Genomic DNA, 18,720 nt, shown 5'->3' with positions numbered 1-18,720 from the left:
GTTTTTTAAGGGTATGAACCAAAAAGCATCAGAGCTACATATTGATTTAGCTTAAATTGGTCCCAATTCCTTGTTAGCAAAGAGCACACTCAGGGTAAAGTGAAGTTAAAGAGCAAGACCACATCACCCCTGCAGCATGTCACAGTCACAGTGCTCGCTAGAGGTGTTGTGATATTTGTTTAGTAGAACCAAAGCATCAAATGACACCTGTGACAATGCAGTTGCAATTATTATTTTTTTGAATAAAGTTTGTAGTAGGTAGGTTGCAATATAAGCAACATGGTTTATCTTTGAAATACATGATTCATTGAGCCAAGCACAAGAAGCCCTGTGTATAAAAGTAAGAGTGCAAAGAGAGGCTGCTTTGTTGTCTTTACTAGCTAACGTTAGCAAGCTGTAGACTGGAGAGAAAAGGGATTTAATTTAGCTATTGTACCTTTTCAGACTCAATGTTTTCTTGCATGTCACTAAATGCAAGAGCTGACTTTGTGAATCAACCAACACTATTTTAATGTCATTATCACATACATGTACTGTCCTGCAGGACATCAGTTTAAGTATTTATTGGGTCTTCAGGGATTGATTATAAACTGCCAATATTCTATGTCTTCACTTGGAGACAAAAAAATGTAGCGGAGCATCTTTCTGGTGTGGGTTCAGCTGCATCAAACCTCCGATGCTTCTTCCAAGAAACACAGGACCAGGCTGTCACACTCTGCCCTGGTGTCAGACTGTGACAGGGAGGAGGCTGTGGTGATGGGTTTGAAAAGGGGAAATGAACAAGGGGGGGAGGGTTTTAGTTTGTGTAGAATGTTCTTAATACCATTGAATACCAATATATGCTGGTACTGGTATCAGTTTAAATATGAACAGTACCCAACCCTCCATCAATTGACTAAACAAATCATTATCTTTAACTAGACATACATTTACAGTTCCTTATTGTGATTTGACTTGAACATACTTAGAAAGGCAATCAGATATGTGTGTTTTGCACATGGAATGATATCTCTGCTATGAACAGCAGAGTTTACATTTATATTGAAGTACATTATGTATGTGTCATGCTTAGTTTTTAGTTACCATGGCAACATTCCCTGTTATAGTCACAGACATAACACCAACAATCTGTACATGTGAGTATTGCAAATAGTATCTATTACATTTTTTGTTAACATGCAAAGGTTTTTGGTGTGGACACATTTTGATTCTTTTACTCAGATTGCCCATGTAATAGCGTTATAATGTGGATTATTACAGGGATTATGATTTATAGAGATGCAGGTCCCACTGTCCTGATGGCATTCAAATGCAACCTCATGGATCAGGCATTCATACGAGGTGGTGATATATGCAACATACTGTATATGTAGCACTGTAAGTATTGTATTGCAGGAAGCTTACCAGTACAAATACAATTTAAAAAAGGCTTTATGGGTCAGCTGTTAAAGCCAATGTGTTAATACCAGTAGACAAAGACAGACTTAATGTTGGATGCTTTACATTTTTTGAATAAAACTCTAGCGGTCTAAAGTGGATGTAACCAGATGATCTTGCTTCCTTTAAGTGTATTAATATTTTTTGTTTTAAAAGCAGAATGAGTATTTTATATATATATATATATGAGTCAATAATCTGTGTTCATAATCAGTGGAAACGACTGACTCAGTCATTAAAAGGTTGTCAGAATTGTCAATACTGGTTCATTTTCCAATTTTCATTATTTTAATGAACTATAGTATCAAAAAGAACTGAGGCTTTAAAAGAAATAAAGATCTTTAGTTATAGTTTTAACCCAAAGCTGTTGCAAGTGAAATAAACAGCAGTGATGATCCACTCAAATCCACAGGTCATCAAATACTGATGTTGCTCAAGTCCTTTTTGCTTTTCATGAAGTCAGAAAACATACATTTACACTCATACAGACAGACAGAGAGCAGAGGAGGTGACAGCAGAGGAGAACTATTATATGCACAAATACATTGGCATTATTTTGGCACTGAAGTACTCTTGATCAAAACCAAGATATTTTCCAATATTGCATGTCTAGAACTTCTGTTTATGTTATTCTCATTGTATTTAGAGTGGGCGGCTGTGGCTTAGTAGGTAGAGTGGGTGGTGTCTCAACCGGTAGGTCGAGGGTTTGATCCTCAGCTCCTGCAGCAACATGTCCGATGGGTTCTTGGGCAAGACACTTAACCCCAAGTTGCTCCCGCTGCTTTGTCTGCAGCGTGTGAATGTGTATGAACATGTTTAGTTCCTTCTGATGGTCACTTTATATAGAAAAGTGCTTTGAATAATCAGAAGACTAGAAAAAAACTATAAAAGCGCAAGTCCCTTTACCATTTAAACATCAATATTGTTTGATTTTTATTAGTATTGTATCAAAGTTTAAAATTATAGATCAACTCTTACAGGTTTTGACAGTCCATGCTTATATTCTGCTATGTGGTGACTGAGGCTGCCTTCACAATCACAGCTAACGCGATTTTTACTTCATGTTTTCTCTCTGCTTCATTTAATATTCATAACTGTGCTTGTTTATTCCAGGCTGCAATAGGTACGGTATAATAGAAACAGCTTCTAAATAGAACGAAATAAAAACATTCCCCGAGTTTTTGTAAGAAAACAAGCATTTTCCAACAACAACAGAGACATTATTTCAATTTCAAATGGGAACACGTTTCTGGCAATGCACAAGCTTTTATTCCGAAGAACATTTTGGTTAAAGCTGTTTCACTTTCAAAGACTGTAGTCGTGGCTTTGAATAAAAACAGGGTTTGTTGTGTTGTTTTCTTACACAGCTAATTGTAACCTGATGCTTGTGTCTGTGTTTCTTCTGTTTTGGGCGGATACTGCTGATGTGGTAGAGCGAGACGCTGTCGAGGAAGGTGTCTGCTACTATATTATTCTCTAATCTTGTTTGCTGTAATTTCCCTGAACTAGAACCTTCTCTAAAGTAAGAAAGTATACTTTCTATATGAGTCACAGCTATGATAACTTCCATTTCCAAACATTAAGGTTTTCAGACAGAAGATGAGCACACACAATTACCAGGCAATCAAATGAATAACAAACAAAACGCCACACATGGCAAGAGAGTATACAGTATGCTAAAATGAAGGGAATATCTTAAAGATAAGAAAAATACAGAAAAAGAGTGACAGCTACTTTACGCATAGTTGAATAAATGTTTGCTCAAGTCTTTTTTTAAATGATTACAGAGTTTGTTTCTCTTGAATATTTTAGCAGAAAGCTTCATAGTTTGGTCCAAACTAAAGTCAAAAAAAAGTTTTCTTATTCGGTTGACATTCTGTATTTAACCCTGGCTGCAGAGGATTTCATTATCTGTTGAGGATTACATTACCATAAGGAATTAGTAACGTTGGGCTGTCAAAAACCATTGTAAGACTTGTAAACAAGTAAAAGAACTTAAGAACCGATCATAAAAAACAAAAAAGGAGCGAGTTTTGGTCGGCTGAAACAGGGGTGATATGGCCTCTCTTTTTCTTGTTCTAGTAAAAACCCTGGCAGAATAGCTTGATTGCTTTGGAAGACCAGTTAAACAAACAAAAGAGGCTTTGAAAAGCCCCTTTGTAATGATTTGTGAATGAGAGAAAGCTAAGGGTATTTTTTTTAAATGGGAAGACTAGTTGTCGTTTTGTTTCTGGACCAATGACCAAAAGTCAACACTTCCATCAAGCAGATCAAAAGTATCAAAAAGGAGGGATACTTATAAACAAGATTGTTGTTTATTTTACTTTCTTGTATTAATAACTGTGCAATTGTTAGGTGGGGTGTTGCCTCGACATCAGATCTACTCATCACTTCATTCCTTCCTTGCCTATAGTGGAACCTGGGGACGTTGGCACAGTTGCTGCACTCAGACAGAGCAGCATCAGCTCTGCTCAGACGACACAAAACACTTTCAAAACATCAGACATCTTTGTTTTCTTTGGTTTTCACTGCAGTTTGCCAAGTCCTCAGAACAGACGTCTTTTTCAGCCAGCAGGGTGTAAATACAGCCATGGTGTAGTTAAGCATTGCAAAAAAATACATTCCATCATATGAAGAAAAAATATTTTTATAGTAAGTTAACAATCGTTACATATCCCACAACAGAGAAATGTGCTGTGTAAATGTGTTAGAGCAGCAAAGCGAAATGAAAGTTAAAAAAAGAGCAGGCAGTTCACAGTTACATAATTGAGGAGCCCAATCAGAGATGCAGTTGTTAGAAATGTAGTCTAAACATTCACAGTCATACAGTATATAAAGAAAAGACTATCATGCACACAATGGCGGTTGTGGCTCAGTGTGTAGAGTCGGGCGCCTCTGAACTGGAATTACGGGTTCAATCCCCAGCTCCTGCAGCTACATGTGTCCCTAACCGCCAAGTTGCTCGTACTGCTTCATCAGCGGCGTATGAATGGGATTAGGATGGGATGGGATGCGTGTGAATACTTAGGTGTGACATGCGGTGTGACATGCGGTGTAAAAGCGATTTGAGAAGTCCAAAAACTAGAAAAGAGCAGTACAAGCTCAAGACTATTTACCATTTACAGTACGTAAGAGTTGAACATTTTATTGCACCATGGTCCGTATAGTATTACAAATAAGTATCAGAGGATATTACGGTATAATATGATAAATATTGAATAAGTGGTTCGCAGTAGTATTAATGGTTTACGTGTTTGTTTGTTTTCATTTAAGGACTATAAGCAGACGAACATTTTCTGTTTCAAATTGCTTTTGCAAGCTCTCCATAAACCATGTAGAGTCTTCATCCACCTATTTCTCACTTGTAAATATAATCTTTTTTTTTTCTGTTGGCACTGTTGTGATGATTAGCTTTCACAGAAACAACAGACAAAAAGCCAGGGAAATGATGTTGCTTTCAGTGTGTCCTTTGGCACAAGAGGTCATGATGAGAAATTGCAAATCAAAGTGCGTTTTATTAAATCCTTTCTGACAAAATTGTGCTGCTCTTTGAAAACTGTTGCTTGTATGGTTTAAAGAAAAAAAAGGTGTACAGGGGGTTTAATATTTTTTTTTAAGTAAAGTTGTTGACTAAACTTAGTCCTTGCATCAGCTTGGGGAATCGTTGACTTTGCAAAAAGCTCATGTAACTGCTGAATTACAAATGCCAGAAGGGACTTGAATTCCCTTCAAGCTACCTCGAGACAAATAGACGGGAACTGACAAAGACCTTCACAAAAAACCATCAGACCTCCCACATACATGCAAACAACAAACGAATCACAAACAACTCTGAAAGCAGCCCAGTGGGATGACCAAGGTGAGGTTTGATCATAAAAAAGAATCTTAAAATGCACCTGGCATTTTACTCTGAAACAAGGAAGTACTCCATCACCTCTGCTGAGGGTCATATGTAGTTCTTCTACACTTACTTCACTTATAGAGGATTTACAATAACAGAGTCAATTCAACTGCTGTCGTTTGGCAAATGTATGTTTCTAATCAAGAATTAGGTCCTTAATAATAATATGGTTTTGATGAGTATTCTCGTCTTCATGTGCTAAATCTTACAGACATTCATTTCAAGCATGCAAATCAGGGGCAGATGGAATTAGCCAAGAAGTATGTGGGGGATGAGAGATGTGTCGCTAGGGGTCGACGCCTTTTGTGGAACATAAGTCCCATTTATCCCAAATTAGGACGGGTGCGGCACTGGTTCGCTTTGATGTTCCTCTTGGCGGGGGCCTGGGTTGAGTGCGGAGGAGTGTGTGTGTGTGTGTGGGGGGGGGGGGGGACGACAGGGCAGATTGCTGGAGCACAAACAGATGTTCAAGACTCATCCTTTGAGGTGGTGATGAAACGTTGCCTCAGCGAGAGTCTTTACATCCCACTGTCAGTCAGTTGACATAGAGACAAGGGCAGGGCTGCAGTTGCCACTCTAATGGCTGCTGTACCCGCAGCAGCAGATGAAGCAGTTTGACCTAAATCTGTGTAAAGTTGAAGGCTTCGATGTGTTGTTGAAAAGAACAACTCTGTAAGGATTTGATGGATACAAATGATTTATTAGACACCACGCTTTTATGAAAGACACTTCATCCAGCAACAGATATTTCTGTCAATTTCAGAAAGCTGAAAGAAAAGCTGGGTCGTAATTGAATTTAGTTCAACTTTTACTTTTTGTTTTTGAAAAACCATGTAGCTATGGAAACCATTTTTCATGCCTAAATCTTCTCAGCCCTTTACATTTCAACATGACTGTAACATTTCACAGGTTCTGATACCAACATCTTTTGAATGTTGAAATGCCTGCTGAATGTTTTTCTTTCCTGCACCTCATCTAACGCTTTTTATTTTGTCTTGTTTACCACAGGAATATGACGACGGCTACGGAACAGCTTACGATGACCAAGGATATGAATCTTATGACAACAACTACAGCAATCAAGGACAAAAGTATGTGTTGTTTATTCTCCAGATAACCCTTTACAAGTTCTTCTTCTTCTTTGATAATGTTCACATTTGACAACTTTGCAACACTTTTTTTTGAGTGTAGTTCTACAACAACGCCATTATGAAATTTAGCCTTGAATGTGCAGTCTAAACAAGGCATTACTGTACATTACCCCCCCCCCCCCCCCCCCCCTTACATGCACCATTCATAATATTCACAATAATTCAGAATAATATAGTTCAATCAAAAACTCAAAAAAGAACCCGCTTCAGGACAGAAGTTATTTCAATGCTGTTGACATTAGCTTTAGCTCTCTGTATCTAACAAACTGGCAGCTGAGTGTACGCATACGTAAAACTGATATATTCACTCTTTGAGTTATCATGTGTTCTAGGAGAGTTCTTTGCCAGTAACCCAAATACACTAAACTTCAAATGTGAGAGGTTGTGTCTTTAAATTGAATTCTCACATTTATGAACAGCATTTGAAGGCAGCCAGTTTGCTACTGTCTTGTCATTTAGGCTCCATTAAACGGAAGAGAATATGAGGTCAAATTGAGATTTTGGATTCAGAGCAGCTGGATTATGGTGCGTGAGCTGTTAAGAGTCATCTGCGCTCATTTTCTGCCCCGTTTGAAACTCCTAAGAACACTTCCTCTTAATGAAAGTATTTTCCGAACTGTGAAATGTTTTGACTGACCTTTAGGTTGCCCTCCAGGATTGACTTAAAAAGGTGCAACGCATCATCCAAGGTTACCTCCTGGAAACTATTAGTCAGGATTACAAGATTTATAAGACCGTAAACATTGCAGGATCTCTTATTCAAGTCTTCTATTTTTGTTTTTTTATATCTTAAAACAGACCACTCGCAGTGATCACATTTCTTCCAAGGGATCAGTTGCAACTCATTACACTGAATGAACTATCTTTTAATCAGCACTTCAAATCTCTCCAAAAAGTGCATTTAGCTTGTTATGTTGCTCATGTCAGTGCATTAAAAAAAAAAAAACAATCCTAGGGGTATGTTGCTCTATTTAACAGAAGGTCCTGCACAGCTAAATGCAGAATATTGATTTCCTCATGTCCAGGGAGCTATCACACTCTTCAAGCAACACAAGGTCAAAGGCTTCCGCTTTGGTTTGCTGGTATCCCACTGTATTCCATCAGCACACAATGTGCAACGTTTATGTATACCTGCCTGTCCTACTTCAAAGAAAGAGTGATTGTTCCCACATTTAGTGCGTCAAAAAATGGTATTGTATTGGCAGCAGCTGGAAAACTGAAGAAAAAAAAAACATAATTCTGTCCCTTGGCTTTTGTTAGCAGGGTGTTCGATGTTTTCTTTTGTTGAGGTGTCAGGATATATGTCACCCAAGCTTCATCCATCTTTTGTACTATCTCTTTTTTCGGTGGGCTGGATCACAACCACCCAGACCCCCAGCCCCACACACACACACACACACACACACACACACACACACACAAACTCTCTTCACCCTCTGTAGCACACCGAGCAGTAGCTGTTGGAGTGTTGGGTGGTTAGGTGTAGAGATGCATGCTGGGAGGGGGGAAAGCAGGTCCGCCTCAGGAATCTGCAGCTATTTGTTTTAAAAGCAGCCTCGTGAATAATGGTGGTGGTGGTGGGGGGGGGGGGCTGTTGTGAAGGTGGACGCAGGGAAGGGAAGGGAAGGGAAGGGGAGGGAAGACAAATGGAGTCCATCATGTAAAGGCTGGAGGCTGGGTTGACTCAAAGAGATTTTCATGTCTGTTATCAGGCGGGAGACAAAGCAACTAATAGGACCCAGACATCGAAGCCTTTGCCTCCAGAGACAGCTGATTCACTTACTTCTTCTCTTATTTGTGTGTCCTGTGTCCTGAATTTGGATGAAAAGTTACTGTTACTGCAGGCTGACATTGTGCACGTGTAGAGAAACCAGTATGCCTGTGATATTTTTTAATGTTGGACTGAATGAATTTTGACATTTTTTGCATAAATGTGAGATCTGTTTTCTTGCATGTTCTTTTTCTGTGTCCTTTGTTAGAATACCGAGAGGGAACAATGTACATACAGAATAAAAGGCCTTTTAATGATAACAAAAGGCAAAGGTCTGAGGTTTATATTACACCACAGCTCCCCAGTGATCCAATTATTACCTTTTCTTATTGCACCTATGAACTGCACTAAGTCCTGCAACCTAATACAGTCCTTCCAAAGCTCCTCTTTTGCAGTCACATTCCTATTTAGCTCTGTGATGGACAAAGGTGCATTGTTTTCAACACAAGATCGAGGAAAGTCATAGCAGGTCCCAGCTGTAGCAGGCCCTCAGGGAGAGAGAGAGAGTCTGGACGTGTGTGTGTGCGTGTGTGCGTGCGTGCGTGCGTGCGTGCGTGCGTGCGTGCGTGCGTGCGTGCGTGCGTGCGTGCGTGCGTGCGTGCGTGCGTGCGTGCAAGAAGTCTACTAACAATGTTTCTAGAGGCCTAAGGAGCTCCCAGTCACCAATCTGAGCTCTGACTGCATGGCAGGATTTCAGTTGCCGGAGGATAACAAGCAGAACAATTTACAGTCTCTCTGTCAGGGTATTACCCCGATGGCTTATGCTAGAAACAGACCTGCCATTTGAGAACACAAAAGGAAAGGAAGAGGATTGTTATAAAAAAGGCCTCTGCTCTTAAAAAGACTGTAATGCTGCATCAGTGGATTTGCTGATACCTAATTTAAATTTGAAATATGTTTTCCATGAAACTGAAATACATTAAGGTATAGATGGTTATCAGAGCGGGGGGTTGTCAGGTAATAATAAATGTATCCTCGTACACGCCTTGATGATGCGATAATGAGATTGTTCATATTAAATAAAATAGATAAAGCAGTACATCTTGCTAATGACCTGATTTTGTTCTTTATGTTATTTCACAGTTCTTTACAGATGGAGTTGGAGTGGACATCTTAGTTTGGTAGCTTGATGCTTACAAATAATGGAAATTGCCTTTAACCTGCTAACAGAATTGCCATCTCATTGTCTCATCTGTATTTAACTTAACAAAGTGCAGATGCTAAGTTAGTTTCTTATCACTCTTCAGTCCGTAAGCTACAGTTGTGTCATTGGTCAAAGGTCCCAAAGTGACCTGTGGGCTGAATGAACTTAGTCCAACTGATCAGCAAAGTAGTGTGGTGTAAAATGAAGTAGAACACACGGGTGAGGCAGATTTGAGCTTTTTCTGCATTTGGAGGGAAACGACACATTAATCAATAATGGACTTCTTTTTTTTTTTTTTTTCTAAAGCTTTGAGTTTCTGCTGTCAAAATTCAAGTTGAAAATATTCAAAAGGAACAAAACAAGTGTTAGGACAAGTAGACTTGTAAAAGTTTGATTTTAATATCAGAACTGAACCTATTTGTGCTAGAATAACTCGGCGCCCATCAGAAAACAATAACAATTGGTTAATGGCTTTATTAATACAGCATATTAAATGTTCCCTCTCAAATTAGTCAATCATAATTATTTTAAGCTGAAGCACTATTGTTTAGAATGAAGCCAATTCTCGAAAAGCATTTTCCTATTAAAAAAAAAAAAAAAATCAGATTCAGATTACTTTATTAATCCCAGAAAGACGATTCAGTTTCACAGCCTACAGAGTCATTGAAAGAATCCAGGACGATATAAAGGAAACAAACACAGTCACAGCAGCATTCAGACATTACATTCATGTACCAGTTACAGCAATTCAAAAGACGGGTTGCCAAATGAGAAGCCAGAGCTAGCAAATCCAGAAATAAATAAACAGAAAGCTGGAAATGTACCTGATAAATAGATACATAAATGAATGGACCTTACTGTGTGTAAGTGTCTAGTGGCAGTATGGTATTACACATTGTTCAAATCTAGTAAGCTAATTCAAAATAATATATGATATATCTTATAATGTATGCTCTGTTTTTAAACACACAGTATGTAAATTCCGCTGCCAGGAGGCTTTTAATCAAAACAATAACAAAAGATGACGTCCTGGCTTATGTAGCGGCCGTTGAAGTAACATCCTGTGTGGTGTCTGTCACACGGATACAACAAAGAAAAATACAGCTTTGTCTGGCTTTGATTACTGTAGGAAATATTTGAAGTAATGTAAACACTCAACAACGAACCACATTAAGTGAAAGTGGAAATATTCAAATCAAGAAATGGTACATAACAGTGAATACATTTAAAAACATTTCCAACAAGTGCAACATACAGACACAGCAGTTTTTACTCTGACTTCCTTATATTGGTAAAAAAAGAAAAGAAAATCTGTGCAAGCTGCACATTTGAAATGTCAATAATAGCATAAGTTTACATTCACCTTCTTTTAAAGCTTATTTTATTGCAGCGCCAAAGTCTGCATACTTTTTGTACTTTCTGTTTTGGGCCAAGTTCAGTGATAAAATCGCAATGTTCTCTGTTGGGTTTAAGTGGAACAAAATGTTGTACTTGTTACACTAACCACTGCCAAATAAGACAAGACACCCTGTATAATTACACTGTACACAGTCTGTCACACAGAACAGCCAGAATTGAGTAATTTAGATATCATTCAATTTGAAAGGCAAATAAGGCGCTCGCAATCTTAAGACATGAGACTTAAGCTCAAAAAGCTGTTTTTTGGATACCCTGAGGACATTTTGCAACATTTTACGTGTTTCAGAAGAGAGCTGACGCCTTGGGGGGGGGGGACACCTCATGGAACACAACATAAGCATGAAAGCCATGGCAGTGACGGCCCACCAGTTCCCAGATCACAGCCCCCTCCTGCCGTGTTTATACAACACTGAGAACTGAGCCATCATCTTTTTTTTTTTGTTTTTTGGAGAGGCAGCAGAGAGCCTCATCTCAGGAGAGGTATCTGAATCTGCAGTGCATTGGTACCAATCAAATGTTAAGGTCAAGGAGGTTGGAGAGGGCTGCATGTGTGGAGAGCCTCTTTAATTTTATTAGCGGAGAAGGTGACGTCTCTGTAGGGAAATGAGAGGGATGACAGCTGTGGCACAGCCCTGGCTGGACACTTGGGGAGGTCAGAGTGAGGTCGTCTTTAGCAGCTCGGGTGTGATCAAAGCGTTATTTCATACTTGACACCTCGGAGACTGTTGGCTGCTGACACCTCACACCTATCCTCGCATCCTGCTTTGGTTTGGTATATCGTAGGCTGGATCCCAGAGGCTTTAGGGCACAAGGCGAGCTGTGTGACAGTGTTTTAAAGGGCAGACACATCCCTGAGGAACAACTGTAAATCTTAGTACAAGAGGAAAAGAGAGGAGAGTGGCTGGATTTCTATGTTTAAAAATGTAACTGTTTGGACTGGATTGCTGGAAAGTGCCAAAAGATTAACCATGACCTGAAGTCAAAAAAATAGTAATATGTCTACAGGGGTTGGTGTATGAATATTTCATTGTGATGCTTCATAATAAATATCTCAATCAAACACAAAAGAGAAAGATATCAAACCATGTCAACTGTCCTGATAGTTTTTTCCACATTGAACGTCCCTTCTACTTTCAAACAGAGATCGCAAATCAACACAGAGGGAGGATTTGAGGTGGCTGTCACTATAAAACAAGTTTCCTCGCAGCAGCTTGCTTAAAGCAAGGCAACAAAATAGACACAAGCGTTCAGCTTACTGCCATAAAAATGTTGTTGCTGTTGTCATTGCAGTGAACAATCAGATACTGTATATCAGCAAAGTAGGGGTATGAATAAGAGTTCTTTAATCTCCAGGTGTTGCAAATGCTGAGATTATTTGATGTCATTAAGGTGGGAGAGCACTTTAGCAGTCAGAAATTGAGAAGCGAGAGTTTATACTAGTTAGGCTCATAATAGGAAACTAAATAACTACAATGTCAGCATGCCTATGTGCTCACAATGACAACGCTACAGTAACATACTGGGGTTGACTTTTTCCATCCCTAAAACCCTGCCATTTGATTGGCTAAAATGTTAGTGGTTTTCAAGGAGCTAGTCCTATTTTAAACACAATGACACATTTGATGAGTCTCCAATGTTATTTGATAATTGGTGAAGATGTGTATAGATGATGTCTTAGTGTTTTCCATTGTTTCCAGAACTGCTGGCATATGATTGACTGAATTGTTATTGTTTGAGTATTAACCATCATTTCTACCTAATTTGTACAAAATAACCAGTACAGAGTCTCTTTACGTCTCTTATACAGAACATGGATGTCAGTAGTCATCTGGCTTTCAGCAACAATCGTGTTCAAAAGGCAGTTTAGACAGTGGAATTATCCGCCTGCCTTTGTCAATGCTACTTCTTTGAGGTTTGCTTGTTTTGTCTGGGCCCTGAGGCAGACGACATCCATTTAGTACAATAGGAATATCAACATTGTGTCTTTGGAATCTTAGTACAGATTGGCTGTGTTAGCTGTCTGCCTCTGTAATGCCTGCGGTGCTTCACAGATGCTGGGTACCGAGATGCTGTTTTCATGGTACACAGCTTGTCAAGATGAGTGACAGGCGCTGGGGTTGGAATTAGACCAACTGAGGGGAAGGAGGGCGGGATTAACATCACTCTCTCTCTGTCTCCTGACAAAGAGCTGCATTTTCAAAATGTAATGTCCCTTCAATGAGACATAACAAAGCCCTCCACAGATGGAACAATTTAACATCCAAGCACTTCTTTTTTTTGAATGGTGGATTAAAAAAAATATATACTGTGGACTGACTTGACAGCAAGAGGCAGTATATCCCCTGAAGCAGGATTTCATGTCTGTTCTGAAATAAGGGCAGCAAAGTGACATAAATGGTCATTTCGAACCCAGAAAGAAGACTCATTTGTAAAGTTAAATCTCTGCCGTAGGCCATTTTGTCCGTCTTTGTGGCTCTCCAACGGGGGGTCAGCATTGGAGATAGCTCTGCAATCAGCCACCACACTGAGCAATCACCAGTGTGTCCATAAGGAGGGCTTCCATTTAAAATCACAAGTTTTATTTCGCAAAAGAGAGAAAGGTGGGGCAGCCTTTTTTTTTTTTTTTGCCATTTTTATTGCATTGTGTCCGTGGAGATCACCACTGAGTCTGCAAAATCAGAGCAGTCAGTGACGGACACTTTGTCAGATTTTTAATTTTCCATACATGTGCTGAGAATGAGAAACATTTTATACAAGAAGTGTCAAGGAAATCGTTTGAACCAAGTCACAATGAGTTGAATGTGCAATACGCAAGACATAGGCGAGCAGAAGAAAAGCAGCCTCCCTCCACACCAGACTCGCATCCTATTACCTCTGCAGCCCCTTGTAATGTCCTACTAGATTCCTTCTAATCTATCACAGAGGACTAGAAGAGTAATGGCGATGTAAGAAAACAAAGTCCACTAGGGACGTGTACTACATCATTCAGATTTAACACCGCCATCTGTTTCCTGTGCCCAGGAATGGCAACATCAGTGCTTAGGACAAAGCATTTACTGAGATGACAGATGCTCTGGAGAGGCAGGGTCTTTACCTGTGTAAAAGTAGGCCTGGAATCAGAATCCTGATCTCTAATAGGAGTAGTGTTTTGCCTCTCTTATTGAACGTCTGCACTTTAAACAGATGCGCTTTTTAAAAAAAAATAATTCTTGGCCTGTGAAGATTGGGGAGACACAAACCAGCGGCCGCCTTCTGCTAATGAATGTCAAATCAAAAGCTGACCTATTTAGAAAGCCAGAGCTCCTTCACACCTATGACAGGGCAATAATCTCGAGTGAAATCTAAGCACCCCAGAGGCCTCATCTCCTGCTTGGCTTACAGCTGCCAGCTGTGGACTTCAGACAAGGCGAAGCTGTGATTTGGGATCAATGATGATGAGTGTAGAATGTATCAGGCAATGAAAAGGGTTTTCAGATTCAAGTTTCACATTTTTCCATCTATTTATTATTCACTTCTTGCCTCACTTCAACTTTACACGTTTTTTTTTTTTTTTTGAAGGAACATGAAATATTCAAATTGAGCCAGTGATCAGTGATGAGCCTTTATGATTCATCTGTATTGAAACATGTGAGTATGGAGATGAAGTGTATGGAGCTGCTCCTATTTATGATTATGCAAAACAAAAAATAGTCCAGTTTTCCTGCAGAATTGTTTTTAAAAGCCTACAACAATCCTTATAACACATTTAAGGGAAATAAGTCAATTCTAATTATACTAACAAAAATACTAAATAATGACTTTATATTAGCATCTTGATGTCTGACTGTTGCGTACTTGTTTGCAGTGGTGTTGCATTGCCTGGAGAGGTGCCTATACCCTGATGTTTTTTTTAGCAGCAAGGCCAGCAAAGGATAAACGCCCTGTGTCATACGCAGTGACATGCAGAATACTCTTGTAATTCACCGGAAGATGAGCCTTAAGTATTTGCACATTAACACTTAATACCACTGTTTGACGTCAGGGAGTGAGGTTCATTATGATATTAACATTATGAAGAAGTGCAGATTTTGCATGTGTATACCAAGCGGGTCTTGAAAAATGATGCCAATGCGGAAGTGCAAAATCCTGCAGTTGCTCCACTAGAGGCTGGCTCCTGAAACACCGGAAGTCACATATACAAAACAAGCAAATAAGCCATTTTTACAGCAAAAATTAACAAATCTTTACAGCCTGGTATAAAAAACCAAATAGGTCTTATTAGTTATTGTCATCACTTTGAAAGGGGACGTATGGGGCGTGGATTATTTTCAAAAGGCTCTGTTTTGATTTTGAGAACGATACGTGTTATCCATAGTTACAGTAGGTGTGTAGCGGTTGAATGAAAGTTAGAGTGAGACAGGATTTCCAGCATGGTGGCTTCTGCCGATGAGCCTCTGGAGCCCCCTGCCTTAACAGATGGCTGACGTCACTCAGGCTTCGTCCATTCATATTTACAGTCTATGGTGTATACTGACCCACAGGCTACAGGTGGAGAAAACTACAGAATAATGTATTTTGAGGGAACTATTCCTAAAGAGTCAAGCTGTCAGTTATTTAGTTAAGAATTTAAATAAATTAAATGTAATCTCTGTTCCTTTGTTGCCACAAAAAAATAAATCCTTGATGCATTTTTTAAATATCAGTTTCCTTCCTTCTGTCCTTCATCAATTTAATCTCATCAGAAGGCCAAATGTTATCGCATTATAAACCAACAAGGCAGGCAAGTAGACCACAGATCAGGTTGGTTTTTTTTCCTGGGACTCTAATTGGCTTACTAGGAAATTATTTCCCAACCAACCAAGCAAGGCAACAACGAGAATTATCCAAATATAGACGGAGTAGGGTGGGCCATGCCTATTGCCAGAAAAACTAAATGCAGCATTACACTGACTGAAGCAGAACAGAAGGGATTAAGAAGTTGAAATGCAATTGAGACTAACGGACAAATACCTATATGCAGTATACCTGAGTGTTGCCTGCACTACACCTCTACTTATTGCTGGCCTTGCTAGCAGATGGGATGGCTTGTTTTTTAATGTTTTACATTTTACCTGTATTTAACTAGTCATTAGTCAGTCGATTAAATTGTTTCCCTTTCGGTGAAAGAGGTACATTTTAGAATTGTTCAACCCCTTAAAGCCTGCCTTCACATTTTGGCAATCATGTCTGAAAGCACTCTTTTGTTTTTACAGTTAAGACTCCACATTATTATAGTTATTATCATCATTGATCACGATTATCCTCGCACTGAAAGTCTTTACAAAATAGAAAATGTAAAAAGCATTTTCAATTTCAAAGATTAGATTCAGGTGAATACACGACAGAGTGCTGATTGATGCGAAACCTGCAGCAGTTGCTTTCAAAACTTCCGACACAATAAGAAGAACTTCACGGGAAATCTTTGACCTTCAGGATACATCTCAAGACTCACCGGTCTCTGTAATTGAAGAGGGAAAGCAACTAAGGAGAGAAGTTTTGTAGCAATATTGATAAAATGTCACCTCAGAAATTAGAGGCGCCTAACAGCTTTTGTTGCACTCTTCTCCTTTGTGCAAAGAGCAGCATCATCACAGGCAGCTTTCACCCAGGCAAACTGCTATTACTCGTCTGCTCTGCCTCAAGCAACAGAGAAACTTCATGAATTGAGTAAGAAAGGGTTTTTTTTAGTTCTTTTGAGATAAACATAGTTAAAATAAATGAAGGAAAAATTGCTGGCAGCCAGCTTGTAAGCAAGCCTCTGAAACACTGTTAGCTCTGCTGTGCAGCACCCTGCTTCACATTACCTGGATGTTTCAATTGCTGAATGTGACAAAAAAAAAAGCCAACATTTACCAAGTATTCAGTGCACTATATGTCTGCAGGCACCTGTGAATTGTGCCAAATAGATTTTTTCATATCATAATGATCGGTTTATTTAAGAGGCGACCTCTCTGGATTACACCCTGCGTTTTAGCATAATGTGAAACCTAATTATTTAGTATCCTGTCAGGTCTTGTCTTGGGATACAGAACATGATGAGCCAAAACATGCATTCAGTTGTCTCTTGTCTCTCTCTTCTCCCTCCTTCTGTTTCTGTCAGCCAATGAGAGGTGTCGAGGATATTGCAGTGACTTTGACGTCTGTGGCAGATGCACGGTGGCACCTCTGCCGCGAGGGCTGAGTGGAAACCTCCTGCTCGCAGCACCAGCAGCTGGTCTGGCTCCTCGCAGGGAGACTGTATTAGCACAGGGGAAAAGCCTTGTTTGCTTCTGCTGGCTTGGCATTGTTTGCAGTTGAATTATGAACTGTGTAAAATTTATGCTAAGCCTGACTTAAGGCACCAGCCTCTGTAGGGAGCTGTCTCATGTCTCATTGAGCCGCCACAGTCCCCTTAAAACGATTCCTCCCACCGTCCTCAGTTAGTCCTGTTGTCTTGTTCATCCTCACTAAGAAATTGTCACAGAATACATTACAACAGCCAGTCAGTGTGTCATTTTGCTGCTCTTAGGATGTATTTGTAGGGTAAGCTGCCAAAACAAGATCATTCTCCCACCATACAAGAAAGCATATTATACAGAACGTTTTCACTTTACATGAGTATTTAGCAGTGCATGTTTCATTACTCTGATGTCTAACTCTGGATTTATTTTACTTTATCTTTAGTACACACCAGGGTGGGAAATTCATTTTTTCGCCTATGCCACTGGGACTGTTGGATTCTACCTGAAAATCTACCAGTCTTCATTGATACTTAAATGAGTAGAGCTCCAATTAGCAGTTAATGTATTAAAATCTGGTCTAAATTCAGACTTCAACGAAGAAAATACTCAAACAACTTACGATGACCTGACATAACATGCTTTTTCTGCTGCAACTAAAGCCAAAAGATGTAATATTGTAAAACAGGCATAACAAGAACGACATCAAATTTGATGAGTTTTCACACAGTAACTACACTTTTACTAGACATTGCAATGATTACATAAAATATATATCAGACATTTTGATCACTTTTTATTGACTAATCCAGTCCATATAAAAATACGGAGATGTTCTTGCAGGAAATGTTGCATTAATTGTGTAAATTCAGGTCCTGGGTTCTGGACTTATGTAGAAGTTAAACAAAAGAACCCATTTAGTATGTCAATATGGTATACTGTATAAGAAGAAAAAAAATTACCAGATATTTTTACGTCATTAAAAGTTGATATTGTGATATATATTTTGTATAACAGTGGGTCTCGGAGGGTTTAATGCAGTTTTTCAGTGCTGTAAAAGGTATCGTCAAACCTACATTTACGTACATTGTATTCACATGAAGTGATGGCAAATATCTTAGACAGGAGAGTATCAAAACCTGTACTGATCCATATTACCTGTACTTACAAATAACAGAAAAGGGTTTTTGTAATTTGATGAGCTTGTCGATGCTTTGGTCTGATATTGTTAGAATTAACTGGAGCCAATGATTAACACTAAGAAGGTCTAAAAAGTGGGCTGACATTACCTATTCTGTTTAGCTGGAACAGCAAACTAGATTTCCACAGCCAATGCTGAAGTAGAGCAACGGCCTAATTGAGCTTCATAACCGGGCTTAATTGTATTATCCAGCATGATGTGAACAACTCCTTTTGCAGCATACTAGATGGATTTTTACAACTGTTGACTGTCATAAAATCAGAGATTGCAAAACCTTGAGAGGAATTTCTGTTGCAAAGTCACAACAACTCTTAGCTTTCTGTTTTTTTCTACAGATCTTGAAGCTATGACGGCCCTTCATGTAACGCTCCTCCATGACAGTAGCGCTATTAATAAAGTGAAACACTGACATTTATCTTCTGTGTGTCAGTGAATTTGTGAAACATAAATAGAGAATATT

At 39.2% G+C, this 18,720-nt stretch overlaps 1 protein-coding gene across 3 annotated transcripts in view; it reads left to right on the top strand.

Annotated features, from left to right (window-relative positions):
• Positions 1-18,720, top strand: part of khdrbs3 (KH domain containing, RNA binding, signal transduction associated 3) — a 126,051-nt gene that overhangs the window by 92,611 nt on the left and 14,720 nt on the right. For all 3 annotated transcript variants that reach the window (XM_065948302.1, XM_065948301.1, XM_020644121.3), the window contains one exon: positions 6,347-6,429. In XM_065948302.1, the coding sequence (XP_065804374.1) occupies positions 6,347-6,429 (83 nt within the window). The remainder of the gene's footprint in view (positions 1-6,346; positions 6,430-18,720) is intronic.

This window comes from Labrus bergylta, chromosome 19 (genome assembly GCF_963930695.1).
Source record: "Labrus bergylta chromosome 19, fLabBer1.1, whole genome shotgun sequence".
Lineage (NCBI taxonomy): Eukaryota > Metazoa > Chordata > Actinopteri > Labriformes > Labridae > Labrus > Labrus bergylta.
Note: the sequence above shows the minus strand (reverse complement) of the source record. Positions and strands in the feature narration are given on the sequence as shown.